Raw genomic sequence first — 16,728 nt, forward strand, 5'->3', positions numbered from 1 at the left:
TATCATGATTTCATTTAATATTTCTACACATTTTTAAACATAATTATTTAAACCACAAAGGCGTTCCCTATTTTCCCTAGTGTAATCTTTCTCTTTCATAGATGAATGTTAGAAATATGATGATATAATATAATATTTCTAAGCTATGAGCTTGTATTATGGTCCAATAATTTGTAATTCAAAGGTCTTAAGTAAGCAAATGGTTAATATTTAGTAAAATATAAACACATTTTCAAACATAATTATTTAAACCACAAAGGAGTTCCCTATTTTCCCTAGTGTAATCTTTCTCTGGGGTCCCCTACTAGGCCCTACCTTCACCGACAGGGGTGACGAAAGAAAGGTTACGAGTCCTGCGTGTCGTGGCTACCGTGCTCAGCATTCGTGGCCAGATCGGTCGGATGTTTTGTGCCGAGGTGTTAATTGAATTCGTTTTGCATAAGTGACCGAGGGGGCTCTAGCCCAGGGAGGAAGGACCACCTGCGCTCCAAAGGACACAAATGCCGAGCGGGGTTGACTGCCCAACATTGTGTGTTAATTGTGGCAACAATGATGACAACAGCCGCAAAACAAAGCGGCCAACCAATTGTCAACATGACAGCGGCAACTAGCAACCTGCGATGTTGCTGCCGCTGTTGCTGTTGCTGTTGCCATTCAGTTACCACGATGGTCTTTATCGCCTGCCGCACGGTATTTGCATATTCCACCGCTCTCCTTGGTGCATCATCATCGCCGGCATTGTTGTCGGAGTCGGCTTTATTATGTCATTGCATCATGTTTATCGCCATCCGTCATGCACATTGTGTAGAAATTAGCACATAACCCAAATGTGTAAAATAGCGACGAGTAAATTAATTGCCGGCAATTAGTGGACGCGGACGGTAGGGTATTTTGCAATTACCTGTACATAATCAGTATTGGCGCCTTCGCTTTGATAGAGCCGCTAATAGAGATGTTAACTGGGGCCGGGGTATGGGGTGCTGGAGATGCGACCATCATCCCGCTCACAGGTGTCAGGAGAAGTCGACAGGCGGGGCTGACAGCAGAATGCCCTTTAATGTCGCAAGTGGCGACCCATGCAAATGTCACGTTATCCGTGTCGCCGCATTGTCACCGTGCAAATAAAACATAAAACGCACCGTCACCGCGATAAATCATCGGGATGGGTCGGGCCATTGGAATTGGATCTGGATCTGGATTTGGATTTGCACTCGAATCGTAAAGCTTAGCTTGGCCAGGAAGCAAGAGCCAACAGCCGCGATCACCGATTCGAGATGCCAGATCCCAGAGAGAGTTGCAGCTGTCGCCGGAAGATCGCACTCCTCACCGTTAACTCCATGCTACATGTGTGACTTTGCCAAGGCTGATCGCATAAATTAGCCATCTAATTGCAACAGAACAAAGCTAAGCTAAAACTTTTAATTAATCAGGAACGAAAAAAATAAACAAAATACTTTCATGAACATCCACAGAAAAGGGTTACTCTTCTGCACTTAAATAAAAATTCGAGACTTTTAAGTAGGACGACAACCTTTTATGAACACATATTAGAAAACCCCATTTTTAATCTTGAATTGAATTCTTTAAATCTTAAGTTACCTGTCGGTGATATCTGATGATTTCAGAATATAAGTTTTGAAAATTCTTTTGTTTTATTTTCAAACCATTTCTTTTTATCTTTGCTCCATAAATATAAGAAAATTCCTATAATTGTTCATTTTCAGTTTTCAAATTTGAAAATTCTTTCGTAGATTGTGTTGGGAACCATTTACTTATTTTAATCTTTGATCTTTATATATAAGGAAATTCCAAACATTTGTTTATTTTGTAAGCCAAGTGACTTATTTCCCCCAGTGCATTGGCGATCGCCAATTCAGCGAAATCTCGCCGGAATCTCGAAGCGCAGGCGACCACGAGCATTCAACATTTGTATGCAAATTGCTCCGGTCTTCGGCCAGCAATTCTCCGCTCCTCCGTCTTCAGTCGCCCCGAGTCTTCCAGCCGCAGTCTTCTGACACCAACACCTCCACCCCCGCCGCCCAGCTGCCAAGTCTGCCATCGCTTAGGTGCAATCATAATCGCCGTCATATAGTTACGGGGCGCTATCGTTATCACCTGGCCTCACCTGGTCGCCTCCAAAGCGACTGAAGCGACTGAAGCTCGGACCGCTGGACAGTGGGCACGCAGCTGAAATAAATTTGCATATAAATTGCCGACGTCGCAGCCTCCGCCGCCGCGCTTCCATTTAAATCGATGAGCACCGCAAGCAATTTCGGAATTTATGTAAGCATTTCGTTCGCGGGTTTAATTGACAGACTCGCGGTCCTGGCCAATGGCCAATGGCCAGAGTAATCCAATTAGCCCAGCAGACATTCGGTACAAGGAAAAGCACTTGTCGCCGACTCTCTCCACTCGATCGGCGCGAATTTCAATCCGGACGCGCAGCATTTCCTAATGAAGATGTCTTCGATTGCCCTGCGGCCAATCCCATTCGGGTTAACTTAACTCGGCGCTGACGTCACTGGCTGCCGGAGCGGTGGGCAATAAAAAATCTATAAATTACGAGGACATAAATAAGGGACTTCACACCGTTTCCGAAGGGAAACACACGAGTGTTCAGCCCGCCAATTTCATTTAGCGAACTCAGGTTCCACTAACCCTCTATAACCCATCGCTTAGGGAATTTAACCAACGGTTAAGCTTAAAATTTCCTTTATAACCCTTGATTCTTTTAAGACACTGCAAAAATAAGCAGTTTTGATAAATAAGTATGTTAAAATAATTTATGATTTTTATATAAGTAAGATTCTTAGACCCAAAATATAAGTTATTTTTTAAAACTCAGGTAACACAAAGTTCAAGAAATGGTTTATTCTCCGCCTGTTATAAAAATAGTTTTCCAGCTAAATATTGTTAGAATTAAGATACTCAGATTCAGAAAATGGGAAGAGATCCCATGTTTTAACAAGCGGTGTTATATGGGCACATTAGGGTTAACTAATAGAGTTGAGAACTTAAAAATCTGTCGTCTCGGCCTTTTCCGTTCGCTTGTTCGTCTCATTTGCGGCTATTTTCAAATTCAATTTAATTCACTTTGTTCGGTGAGCATTATCAGCAGATAGCAGATAAATTGGGATCACTTCACGCTCCTAATGGGAATGGGACTGAATTCGGGTCATGGGCAGGGGTTCCGAAGATCCAAAAAGGGCCTGACAGAAGCAGGAGTAGCCACAGGTGATGGTCAGCCGAGAGGCCAACTGTCAAGGGAATCACGGGAACGAACGAGCGGTCAAAGAGGTGAGCACAAACAACATCATCGCATGGCCACAATCTCTAAGCCGGGCCCGAACGAGAGCAGGGGGGAGATCTGAAGAGTTGGCCAAGGTGTCGACAAGCGGACAAAACAAAAACAACACTCGCCGGAGGATGGGCCTGGGACTGGGACTGGAAGTGGGGCTTCTGCTGCCGTTGCCCAAAGAGATATCACAATAAATTAGGAAACGAAATCTTTACTAAATAAAGACATAAATTACACTCCCAATCGCTCTATGGGCATGGAGACCGATCCGGCCAGATCCCAGCCGATCGGATCCAAGCCGATCCGAAATCGACTTCAAATAAAAAGCAGCCATCTATGTTGAATGAAAATAAAATGTTGGCGCACAAAAGCCAGCGATGAGCCACAATGGTGACAACAACACAAGCGGCATGACAACGACAACCACAACGGCAACAACCCAGTTGATGCACTGAAAGAAATTATGGAGATATGTGGGATTTTAAAATTAATAAAATAAATATTTGGGTTTTATTATTTTTATAATATTTAAAAGTAAGATAGTTACAGGATGCATTTGTAAGATGAAAATTTGAAAGAGTAATATGACAAGATATTATAAAATATATAAGATAAAAGTCTTTAAATCATTTTAAAGAAATGTAAAAGAAAGTTACTAAAAAATAAATGCAAACATAGGCTAAATAAATCATTTGTTTGTAAGAAAAATACTTGAAATTGGAATATTACAAGATATATTAGATAAAATCTTTAAGTCACAAAAAAAGTTTCTTACGAAAAAAAAATGCAAATATTAGGTACGCCAAAAATAAAAAGATTTCTGAAACTCACTTTTAGCTTATTTTAAGTACAAAAATTTCACAAATAAATTTAAAAAATACACAGCTTGAATTTTCTTCAAAAATATAAGAACTTGTTACTTTTCCTCAGTGTACACCTGAAGAAGGCTTATAAAAAGCGAGAGAAATACAAATAATCAAACGAAATGTATTTTATAGGGTGATAAGAATCAATGAAGCCACTGAAATCCTATAGAGACATATTGTTTGCATTATGGGGCATCATCTAGTGGAGCGGTCGCAACCCCAATACCCAGATCCCGATGCCGGCGTTTAAGTGGATACTCCCAGATCGGAGCCAACTTATCAGTCGGCTTCGGTGTCGCTGGCTCAATTAGTGGGCGATGTAGGCGCATTAATACCTTAATGCCGGGGTTAATGCGTACGACATTTGGTGACTTCGTTTATGCGTGATTCGCCGGAATGCGATCCAACGATCCAGCCATCCACTGATCCACTGATCCAACGATCTGCATCAAAACAGGGCTCTGGGAGAGGACTGCTCGAGCGATTTCTCGGTCGGCAGCAACGGGTCTTCTGTGATTTTGGGACAGGCAATAAATCTTGGCCGCGAAGCCGTTTAACATTTTTGTAGTAGTCGGCATCGGCATCGGCATCGGCATCGAAGCATCTCTTCGCCGAACAATAGGCGTAGTTTAGAGCTCGTTTGATGGCCAGGACTGGACCGGGGCTGCATCTTAATCAGGTGCAGCGTCATAAGTCTCGGTTAATTGTGGCAGCCCCTTGTTTTGGGGCCGGGGCACATTCCCATTAGAGGGCCGAGATTTATGCGCGGACTAAGTGGTCCGACTCGAGGCGATTACCGCCTTTAATTAGACATTGTTTGGCCGGGCAGTTACCATAGATGTGTGCTTTTTTATGGTAAACACCGCGCCCTGCACTCAAAACAAGCTGAAATAAAATATTTAGTTCTTCACTCGGCAACGCAACTGATATAAATGTTCATTTTTAGTATGGAATATAGTCAAAAAAAATCTTAAATTAAAAACAGATTTAGATTTAATTATTACATATCTTAAAAACTTATATAAAATTCTTCTGCTAAATAAATTTCGAATAAGCTTAAAAACTCGTTGAGTAACTAGACAATGATGAAAATACATGTTAAAAATTCAAAAACAGGGCAATAAGCTGCAGTTTTTTAAGTACAGCGTGTATATTTTATAAAAAAATTCAAAGCAGTATTTAAAAAAGTGTAACAACATGAGTTCATTTCACATTAGTATCAATTATGAGGTTAGGTTAATACAATGATATTCCTTACCCCCAGAGTATTTTAACAAACCACCTTAACAGCTTTTCTAGGTGTGAATTCTTAACCTTTTGAATTGTTAATTCCTTAACTTTCTGGTTTCACGGATAAACTTTCACAACAATGCGAAACGAGCCACTGTTTTGAAACCAAAATCCGCAGCAACGGGAGTTGAGGAGCCCCCTGATTATAGCCCACAATCAATCAATAGTTATAATTGGTCATAATTCGGTAGCCGGCCACTAATTAGATGCCTTACAATACAACCAATTTACCACGCGCCAATGGTTTTTGGCCAAGCCAATAAGAGAAAACCCGCACAGCAATTTAACAAAATATGGAAGCAGATTTATCATATGCAAATTGCTCAGGCATAACAAAGGCCCCAGCTGCGTTCAATACGGGTTCGAGCACGAACAAGAATCGGAATCAGAGCCAGACCTGTGATCACAAGATCCAAAGAGATTTCGAAAGATCTGAGAAAGAGCTGAAAGATCTGAAAAGAGCTGAAAGATCTGAAAGATCTGAAAGACTTCAAAGAGTTCGAATCGATCGGGGGACACAAGAGACCTACAATTACCAGTGGGGGCATACTAGAACACCTTCTGCGGGCACTGGGAATGCCACTAGCCATTGTTCCTAATTAATCCACGGGGGAATGCATAAAGCCCCCTCGCTTTTCGGGCACTATCAACACCTCATTACTCTTTTGATCACACTCCTCGTTAATGAAGATGTCACCGGCAGCTGCCGGCGCGGCCAAATAAAATAAAACCCCGACAAAAAACACAGCCACAACGAAGACATTCGAATTCAAAATTCAAATCAATGTTCAGAATTCCACCTTTGTTGTTGTCCCCCGGCTGGGAACTTGAGACTCGCTCTTGCGAGGCGACAAAGATTAAATATACACCAACTCTATGAGCTGCGGCGATCGAACTTCGTATGCTCTATCGAGTTTTCAGGTGCGGGATCGGGAAAAAGTCAACGTTGCCTGTTGGAGCAGCGCATCCGAAACCGAAACCCGTATCTGCATAAAGTTATAAACAAAGAAAACAAATTTGTCTTATCGCCCAATTCCAAATGAGATGACAACGAGACAAAATCACTGCGTCCCCGCCTCCGAATGCCCCCTGAAAAACTCCTAGGGTTGCGCGTTAAAAGCTCGAGCTCATTTAAGGAGCGGACAAACACAAATGCACATTTTTTAATCGCTCGGCTCATTAACGGCGGGCCTGACGTCGAACCCTCAAAACTCGGGACTTGGAGGGGGAATACCTGGCCGGGTCATCTGAATCGCCATTGTGGCCATTTAAGTTTGGGCATAAATCAGTCGACTGGCTGGCGACACTCTCACGCATTTCAATACCCAACATGTTTCACAGGCATACCTTTGGATGAATCCGTGGAATATATAAAAAACCCATCTCAATTTGTAAGGACAGGAGTTTATAGAGCAAAACCTTAGGTTTTACCAAATAAGTTATGTGTTTCCAAGCAGCATATGTATAATTAGAGTATATTGTTTTAAATATTAAGAACAAAATATCTTAAACATTTATATTCTTATTTTGCTTTTTTCTCTTTAACTTAGAGCATTGAGTTATAATCTTTTTAAAATTCATTGAATTATAATATTTTTAAAATTATTCACTTTATTCATACACTTAAAAATAGGCAAATGTACCTTTGTTTTCACATCGTTAAGTGGTAAATCCCCAAGAGAAAAAGCACAAAATCCTAATCAAGATTTAAAATGAAAAATACACATAATTTTAAATTACCCAGTCCTTTATTTAATTGTTTTCGTCACCATATATTAAAAAAATATTATTGTACACCACTTTAAACCATAAGATCGAAGTTCATTTTTAACCATCTCTCCCATCTAGTAAAAGTTCGTGACTGTATGAAAACCCCACTATATGTAATTGCAGATCCTTTAACCCATGGGCCCGTGCGACTTAATTGCTTTTGCGTGTTTGATTGCCGGGGAGGGGACCTTGGTGCCCAGGGAGAGACCCTTGGGTTTGAAGTATTTGTTTTTGTAAGCCGTAAACGTAATGGCGGAATAACGACACCCATTCCCATTCACAATCTGGGAACGATATTCGCCTGCGCCTGGCACTGGTTAGCTCGCATTTGCATCGGCGGGCTAAGGGGGCGAAGGGCCACGGACAACATTGTTGTCATATTAGTAAACGTAACTAACTTTAGTTATTGCTGGTGTTGCGACTTCGCACGTTTATGGTCCATTTAGAAGTATGCAATGGCGCTGTTGCGCCGGCTCGCCAACAGATTTATCACCGGCTCCTTGGCCGGGGAGCCCTGGAGATCTACTCTGCAGTGAAAAAAATCGGAAGAACTTATATACGAATAATAAAAAAACATAATAAGAATACTTTGATACGATAAGCTTTTTAGGTTCTAACCGATGATAATAATCCAATGGAAAAGGAAACAAGATTTGAGGATCAGGTTCCAAATAGTTGTTTATATATTATTTTAATGATCCTGTTTTAGAAACATTACCAGATGTAATAAATTCGGAAAATCCCCCATTTCCTTTAAATTTTAAAATCTACTAAAGTCATTATATATTTAAGTTAAACTGACCTTAATTTTATTATTTTAAAATTCGAACAGATCCTTCCCCACTTTTCCCCGTGTAAACCGTATCTGACCATGGATCCTTGGTAAAGTTCATCGATTTCCGCCAGCCCAAACAATAAAAACTGCTCAGAGCCAACAGCGGGCCACAAACATTTGGCAACAAAGTTGCAGGACAATCTCCAGGACGCGGGCCTCATCAAGTGGCCAACTGATCAGCTCGCCAAGGATGGCGGGATATACGAGCTTGCGATGGTGGATCGTAAAAATGTTTGACTGCGATTATATGGCGCTCATGAGAGCGCCACTTTTGCCCTGGTCCATCAAACCATCAAGGAAACCCACCTCCAAGCCGAACCGTTTTCAAAAACAAAATATATATATATATGTTGATGGCATTCCCAGGCCTCCAAGTCAAAGTTTAGTACACTAAACGAAGCCATTGGATAAGCGTTAACCCCAGGCGAACCCAACAAACAAGCGCCGAAAAAATATATATGTATATATATTGGGTTTTGTTTTTGCTGACCCACAGCCGTGGTGGCGCAGACTGTATAAATATCGTATAATGTATAATTTATGGGCACGAGGTGAAAATATTTTCAATAGAAGGTGATTTAAATTTATTAAAGGAATGCTCACGAGCAGCTCCGCACTAAATTAGAATAAGTCGGCTGGTTGGGCTCGGGATGGGGCAGCCATTTGCTCATAAAAAGCCAAGCAAATTGAATTTGTGGTCACCCGATGCCGAGGCTGTTGCGATCCCCAACCCCAAACCCAAACCCAATCCCAATCCCAATCCCGATCTCGATCGGAGCTGTAAGTATCGACACGAAAGAGCCCCGCTCCACGCTGGCTTATCAGATGCGAAGGCCGCGCAGAAGAGGCCCCCAGCTCATTTAAATCTCGGCCAGGCCCGATATAAAGACGCGCATCCACCCGATCTCCAGCCTAAAAAAGTCAACGATCCGATCCAAACCAAGCCTGCAAGCTCGCCTTTTGTTAACACCATAATTTACATTGATTTATGTGCTTAGTTGGCTCGGCCTTTTTAATCGGTCAGCGGAGTACCCCTCCCATACGAGTATGATACCATCCTATACCATACCATCGCACACATATATCTCCTATAGTTTGTCTCCACTGTGTGCCCGTGCGCGGCTTCATTTGGTTATAATTAAAATGTCGATGTTATCTACCAGATTTGGACATATTGGCCATTACGTTCGAAATTTAAGCGATTTCTATGCGCGTATTTTGGTTTTCGATTTCGATTTCGTTGGCATTTCCACTGTCTTCGCTCGCTCACACAATGAATATTGATTGTATTAATATTTAATAACGTTTTAAGAAGCTTTCGAGTGTTAAATGCTTATTTATGCTCCCCGGCCGTGTTGTGTGTGTGTTTCTCAGTTGCCCCATTGTGTTCAAATGGATAATTATGCGTCAAATCGAACGAATAAATTGTATTTGTTGTCAAACCCATTTCCTAGTTGTTAAATTTTCCAATAAAACATGGGGATTTTCAATGATTTCTTGCACTTTTTATTGGTTTCTCACTCACTGGAGTACGGGTTGCCTTTCGATTTGAGCCAAAACACTTAGTCTACAAGAGGATATCAGTTCAAATAGGCATTCATAAATAAGATGTCTTAGGACTACCTAAACATAGGGCTAAATAGAGTTATATTGCATATGCTATAGCCTTAAATGGTGATGAGGTAAGTCGGCAGCCGGCGAACAAGTATAGTAATTATGCATAACTGGGGGGTATTCATCGTACCATAGCTGTGTGTGCACTTTAAAATGGGACAAGCGTGTTCGGTACGTAGTATAAGTTACAATTTCAGCTAATCTTAGGCCGCCCATTATATTGTTGATGCTGGTTTTTTCTGCCTTTTTTCAGACAGTTTTTTTTCCTTTCCAGCGACCCCGAACCGCAGGCAAGTAGGTGAGCAGCATTTTAACTTTGGTTTTCGATTTGTTTGCCCGGCTCGTGTTTCAGTCCACCAAGCTGCAATTGCCATTCCATCAGTAGTCGCCGTTGCTGTGGCATTGTTGCTGCTGCTGTCAATCACAGAGGCGCGCACAACTCAAGTTTTCAATTAGACTTTGCGCCGCCGCCGCCCATCTATATCTATCTAGCGGTCATGCTTTAGGAATTGCAACGTGGCCGGCGCATCGGAGGATGACAGGCGGGTCACTTTTGCCGCCGGCGACTCAGTTTCGCCATCCGAATCGTCGTGGACGTTGATCTCCTCATCCGAGTCGGACGACGAGTTGTCCACCGTCATGGTTGAGCCTGCTCCTCCTCCATCTGCACCTCCACCGCCGGCTGTTGGCAATCCCCCAGCTGAGGCGGACGGGGAGTAATGCAGTCTGGAGCGCTGCTCCTCGGCCACCGTCAAGGAGGCAGCCACTGCATATTGCCTGGCCAGTCCCAGGAAGGCGGCTGCCGAGGGAGAGCTCACCAGGCTCCGGAAGGCACTCCGCTCCCCGCCCATGGACAGATGACTTGCTCCTGGATTGCATCCTGTGGGTGAGAGTTGCTGCTGCTGCTGATGTTGCTGCTGTTGCTGTTGCTGCTGCTGCTGCTGTTGGTGGTAGTGGCTGAGGAGCTGCAGAGCCGCCGGATGCGTGGGCAGGTGCAGAGGATGGTGGTGATGGTGGCCATGGCCACCGGGCGGTCCATGGAGGGGGTGCAGCATCACGGAGGGCGGCGGAGCCTGGGGCGAGTGATCGCCGCACAGGGGCAACGGCTGCTGAGGAGGCGGCACCGCCGGAGCCACTGGAGCGGAGGTGGAGGCACTGCTGTGGTTACTGGGCGTGGGCGAACTGGCCGGCGCATCGTTCGACTGCTGCGAGTGCAGGGGATTGGCGGGACTGGAGCGCTGTCGCTTCAGGAGATTCATGCGCTGGTGGCGACGCCATTTAGCCCGTCGATTGGAGAACCAGACCTGTGGATCAGAAATGGTAAGGGGTTAAATTATAAATGATTTGTCCAAATTAAAGTTACTTAATTGGAAAATAAAAGAGTTTTTCTAACTGGTTTAAGAAGAAAAGTTCTTGAAATCAAGACGAAATTACTCTTGAACGTTTATATTAAGATGAAACGATCTTGAAAAACATAATTTCTTTTTAAAGTTTATTAATTTAAAAAAAATAAATATTTTTAACAAGTTTAAGTAGAAACGTTCTTGAAATCAAGAAGAAACATTCTTGCAATCAAGAAGAAACGTTCTTGAAATCAAAAAGAAATTACTCTTCAACTTTTGTTTTGATTGAATCAATCTAAGCTCTCTTTTAAATCGAGGGAAAGTTTTTCAAAGGTATTTGGATCGAGGAAAATAATTAATGTTCATCTTTTATAGAACTTAAGAATATTTCTAGAGGATATATTATACTCGACTGACCTGAACTCGCGCCTCGCTCAAGCTAGTGCGACTGGAGAGCCTCTCCCTGGTGCTCACACAGGGATAATGGCTCTTGTCGAACTCCTTCTCCAGCTCCTCCAGCTGCTCCGGACTAAAGGTGGTCCTGTTCCGCCTGAACTTGGGCTCATCGTCGTCATCCAGGTAGTCCGAGTCTATGTGCCGGTTTTCATCGGCCGATTCCAGGGTATCATGGCTGCCAGAGCCAGGAGAGATGGCCCTATTGCTGGGTGCACCACCTGCACCGCCGGCCATGAGGTGCGCCGAACTCAGAGAACCACAAGTGGGAGCAGGCACCGCACTGGAGGCACTTGGCGGCAGGTTCGCGAGCGTGGGAGCGGCCACGGACCACAGGGCGGACGGAGGCGGCGGCGGCGGAACCCCCTGGCCACCTGGGACATTTCCAGCCGGATGCCAGGTGAAGCTGCCATACGGGTGGGGGGGCGGTGGATACAGCCCGTAGGCGGCGGTGCGAGCAAACTCGGTGGCCACCCGCTCCGCGGCTCGATTGCGCAGGATGCGATTGATGCTGCTCACCGACGGAGCGGTGGCATTCGTGCAGACACCTGCAAGGCGGGATTACGCAATTACCAACCAGTCCAGATCGAGATTAAAGGCTAAATGCGGCCGTCGATCAATCGGCGATCAATCGCGGCATTGGGTCCACAACCCTCGCCGGATTAGCTGCAATTATCTGGCACACTCACCCTCCGAGATCAGGCGTTCGCGTATCTCCCAGGCGAAGATCGTCGGATTCTCGCGCTTGTACTGCTCGATTTTGGAGACGACCGTCGGCGTGGCCACCTTGGGCTTTGAGCCACCAATTAAGCCCGGTGGTCGCAGCGAGCCTGCAAAAATCAGAGCACATCCGAGAAAATTATGAGTCAATCGATTTATGACTATGCGAGCCCGATTTTGGCAATCCATCTGGCAGCCCGGCCCGGCTTATCCCTTGTTTTTAATATCTTTATCTGTCGGCCGCATCAACGTGAAGTGTTGCGGAATAAATGAGGGGAGAAGAACTAACCGCCTCGGTACAGGCACTGAGAAAAAAAGGTACTACATCTTAGAAGAGTAACTTTAAATACTTGATAAAAATATTTGACAAAAATTCTCTGCTATAGATTTTCAAATGTTAGTATTGTAAAATGTTATTTGAAAATAATATTTTGTACCTTACTGCACTTAAAAAAAATCTACTATTGTATTTAAGGAAGTACTCTTGAGTAGTTAAGCATTTAAATAGATCTCTTAAAAAGCAAAAAGTAATCAATCCGTAATTCAATAACTGAAAAAAATAAGTAATGGCATTATAGAAAACCTCAAACTATTGCTAAGTTACTGGTGAAAGCGACTTCGAGATCAAACAATTTAAAGTCTGTTATTTATTTTTATACCATAAATAAAGGGATAAGTATTATGGAAAATGATTTATAAATTATTTATAAAAATTGTATTTTTCAACTGAATGTGAGTTCTTATTGATGATCTTTCAAAACTTCTCTATTTTCTGTGTTCCTATATTATTTTTTCAAAACTAATATATAAAACCAAATTTTTTTCTCAGTGCCAGGACAGCACGCACCAACCACCAGGCCGCATTTTGATTAATGAGCCAGCCGCGTTTTGACCACCGCCAGCCAGGAGTTTATGCAATTTTAAGTGGCTAAATTACACGGCTGCGCACACAAGGGCTATGTGAGGAGGGGGACTCGCAGGATAATAACATGTTTATCATAAAAATTAGCAAACAAATCGAAAACAAAGTGCCTATTAGTTATCTGATGGCGGAACTTGGGGGTACTTCTTACTCCATTGTTTAGGGTTCTTAAGGATACTGAGTTTCTCGAGGTTCCCGAGGTTCTTGAGGTTCTTAACTCACCTAGCAACTTGGAGACAGCGCCCTGCTGCGTGAGCATGTGCTGGGCGATGTCGTAGCCCCGCAGACCGCCGAATCGGGAGAACTCCAGGAGGCGATGCTGCGACATCAGTGTGTTGAGGGTGGAGCTCCCCGTGGCTCCGCCGGCTCCCGGTGGCATGCCGGCGGCGCCGCCAAAGCCGGGCGGTATTTGCACAGATGTGGGCGATGTGGACGAGCCCGAGACCCCCGGCACCGCTCCGGAGCCCCCGCCGGACGCCGCTGCCGCCGCCGCAGCCGCCGCTGCTGCTGCCGCTGCCACGGATGCCGCCGCTACTGCAATTGAACGAATTGAATGATAATTGGCCATTGTCATTATTGTGGCTTTAGCTGTCCCGGCCACAATGGTTAATTATGATAAATTAACCGTTAATTGTGTTGACTGAACCGAAATGACTGATGGGTTTACGATGTGTTCGTATTCCCATTCCCCCAGCAAAATAAATACCAATGGGGATCGAACACGATCGCCAAAATGGTGGCTTGGTGTCACGCAAAACGAATCTCCTGGCCATCACGGGCAGATTTATCAAGCTAATTGAAACGACGGGCTGCCAGCACAAAAGGCGAAAATTAAAATATGTACTCAGGTGGCTGACAAAAAAAGAACCGACTGTGTATTACGTTAATTCGACAGAATATTGTATTTGCTTTCGCTTAAAAAACATACATATATCATTCGGCTTGAGCAACTCGTCGCTCAAATTGTCAATTAGCGTTTTAAATGCGCGTTTCACTTTTGTTGTTTGTCGAGTAAATATTTTTTAAAAAATACATACGCGCACCTCCAGGCGTCCCTAGCTGCATATATAAATGGGCCCATAATCAATTGTGCCGCTCATCAAATGAGAACCAGTTTTGTTTGTCTTTGGTCTATAAGGTGAAAAGTAATGGAAATGGGCCTGGCCAACCGAGCCACGCACTTGGTATTGTGACATGCGTAACGATATGTACTCGTTGGATTTAAATAATGTTGGTTACACACTCAGAAAGTAAAGTTTTTTAAGATGGTTTCCCAAAGCGAACACCTCAATAACCATATCTCAAAATACAAAGCCGTATTAAAGACGAAAGAAAATACAATTTCGGTTTCTTATAAGATTTGAAATGTATTAAATACTTTAGTTCTTGTACATCTTAGTTAATGATAATAATATCAGCTTTGTTTTCTTTGGATGCTAATCATTTATTTATAGTTTATTAAATATTTCGAATGGAAAATTTCATAAACTCAATTTTATTGATTATATTATGCATATATATTTTACACTTCAATGTATAAAATTTTATAAACTCCATAAAATAAAATACTAACAAAAAAAAATTTGAATATAATATCATTTCCATTATTTTCAAAAAAAAACCTTAAAACTTAAAGGTTGGTTCCAACCTAGGGGCTTTCTAAAGACTTGAACCAAATTCTTGTAAACTTTTTAATTTGTATCGCATCACATTATAAATTTTAGGACTTGAAAAGCCTGTCTTTGCCGACGGCTAATTAAAGCCCGGTCAATGGGGGCACTTACCACTGGAGGCGTGAGGGGCCAGCGATGTGATGCGTTGGGGATGGGGCTCCATTTTCCAGTGCGCGGCCGAGAGGCCAGAATTTGCGACAGTAAGCGAGCCAAGGTCACGGTTTAAAGTCGGCTCAATCAACATGTCTATGAATCGCTCTAATCAGTTTTCCCTTATGTACTTCTGTTATATTGCTATTTATGCAGCAGTAGTACTTTTCCAGCACAAAAACAGTCACAATCACAGTCACAAGTGTCGCACATCCAAGGCAGAAGAATCGATTATAGGGAATGCGACCGGAAACGGAAATGGAAACGCAATGCGGTCAATTGGATTCATAGCGTGCGGCTCACTCACACACACATGGGTATTTACACGCACACACCGATCCCGGCAGAAACAGTTAGAAAATGTTGCTGGTTTTCTTTTTCAATTCTATTTTTTTTTTTAGAATTTCCTTCGAACACTGCGCTCCGTGGAAACGTTGTTCACGCGAAAGCTGCTCTCAGCACAATGAGCGCTTGAATTTCACCTGGTCGCCCGGGTCGCGCCGCTCCACTCGAACCGTTTCACTCGGCTTTCGAGTGATTTTCGAAGCGCCCAACCGGTTTGCGAGCACCGCACTTTCATAATGGCGCCCGTTGCGGGAAACGCTCTCCCTCTCGCTCGCCCGTGCGAGAGCGGGACAACCGTATGGACGCGCCCGGTGCGCACACAAATCAAACAATTATAAACTCGTTGGCGAAGCGCTAAGTATAAACACTGGCAAGAGGAAGAGGCGAGGCAGGGCGAGTGTGGGAGGGAGACAGGAAGAGAGTTGGGGAAGAGGCAAGAAGAAGCAAGCAGAAGGGGCCCGCGAAGAAGAGGAAGAGTGGGGGAACCCTCGGTTTTTCATTACAACAAATCAACCTCGGACATCGCGCGTTAGAAGTCAACCTTTGGGCGCACCAAACTCCTAATATTCCATTTTAATTGTTGGAAAACCGAAACGTATTTTGAATAAGACCACTAAAAACCTTTCAGTTCTTTATTTCCCAGCTGATTGATGGTTTTAATATTCGGTTGCATTAGTCGAGACCATGGCCCCAATAAGTAGGCACTTAAATAGCACTTCTAATAACAATTTCTTACTTACAATTTACAAATAAAATTAGTTTTAATTTTTAAAAAGCATACATTTATTAACTGCCTAAGAGAAGATTTCAAAATGATTTTTTTGTATATTAAATTAAAAAATCGAAAGTCCTTTTTATTTGTATATTATAATTAAAAGTTCAAAAATTCTTTTAAAGAGGGTTAAATAAAAAACTTTTGTTAAAAAAAATTATTTAAGGCGGTTAAGTAGAATTTTAAAAATTACACACTTTGTATTTTACTTTAAAATAAAAATCAATTCTAATTATTCTTTTTATCTCATTTAAGTCAGTTTTCATTGCCTTTTATTACAAAATTAATAATCAGTGCTAATGCTTATAGTCGCAACTCTGAAATTGATAGTTATTATAAAGCTAAAGGATAAAGTGAAAGTTATTTATTTTTAAAAGAACTTTTGGTGTTGCTTTGGCAACCCAACAAATGGCTTTTCGGCTTAGTTTGAATATGAATTTTAAATAGCCTCATCCATCGTTTGGGAGTTGACCATTTTTTGAGCTGTCTATTTTAGTATTTGTTTTTTAATAATTGGTTTTCATAATAAAATGTACACTCTAAGGAGTAAGATCTGTATACTTGAGCAAAAATTATAAACAAAAATTTTAAATATTTATACGAGTAGAGAAACGTACTTTAAACTCACAAAATTGTACTGCTTTCAATAAAAAATAGTCATATTAAAATGCCTTATT

General features: G+C 42.7%; 1 protein-coding gene across 1 annotated transcript; it reads right to left on the minus strand.

Moving 5' to 3' along the window:
* Positions 1-9,542: 9,542 nt before the first annotated feature.
* On the minus strand, positions 9,543-15,381 carry LOC108035665 (paired box protein Pax-6). Its single transcript, XM_050886189.1, has 6 exons — positions 15,260-15,381; positions 14,896-15,098; positions 13,334-13,645; positions 12,159-12,299; positions 11,434-12,017; positions 9,543-10,977 (listed from the first exon to the last, which is right to left on the minus strand). The coding sequence occupies exons 2-6, from the start codon at positions 15,026-15,028 to the stop codon at positions 10,162-10,164; spliced, it is 1,986 nt and encodes a 661-aa protein (XP_050742146.1). The 5' UTR covers positions 15,029-15,098; positions 15,260-15,381; the 3' UTR covers positions 9,543-10,161.
* Between the last annotated feature and the right edge of the window lie 1,347 nt (positions 15,382-16,728).

Source organism: Drosophila biarmipes, chromosome 3L, assembly GCF_025231255.1.
Source record: "Drosophila biarmipes strain raj3 chromosome 3L, RU_DBia_V1.1, whole genome shotgun sequence".
Lineage (NCBI taxonomy): Eukaryota > Metazoa > Arthropoda > Insecta > Diptera > Drosophilidae > Drosophila > Drosophila biarmipes.

Coding starts and splice junctions, on each gene's coding strand:
- LOC108035665 (XM_050886189.1), bottom strand. CDS start 15,028: ATGTTGATTGAGCCGACTTTAAACCGTGACCTTGGCTCGCTTACTGTC. Junction 12,300..13,333: donor CGCTGTCTCCAAGTTGCTAG/GTGAGTTAAGAA, acceptor TGATTTTTGCAG/GCTCGCTGCGACCACCGGGC. Junction 10,978..11,433: donor TGAGCGAGGCGCGAGTTCAG/GTCAGTCGAGTA, acceptor TCTGATCCACAG/GTCTGGTTCTCCAATCGACG.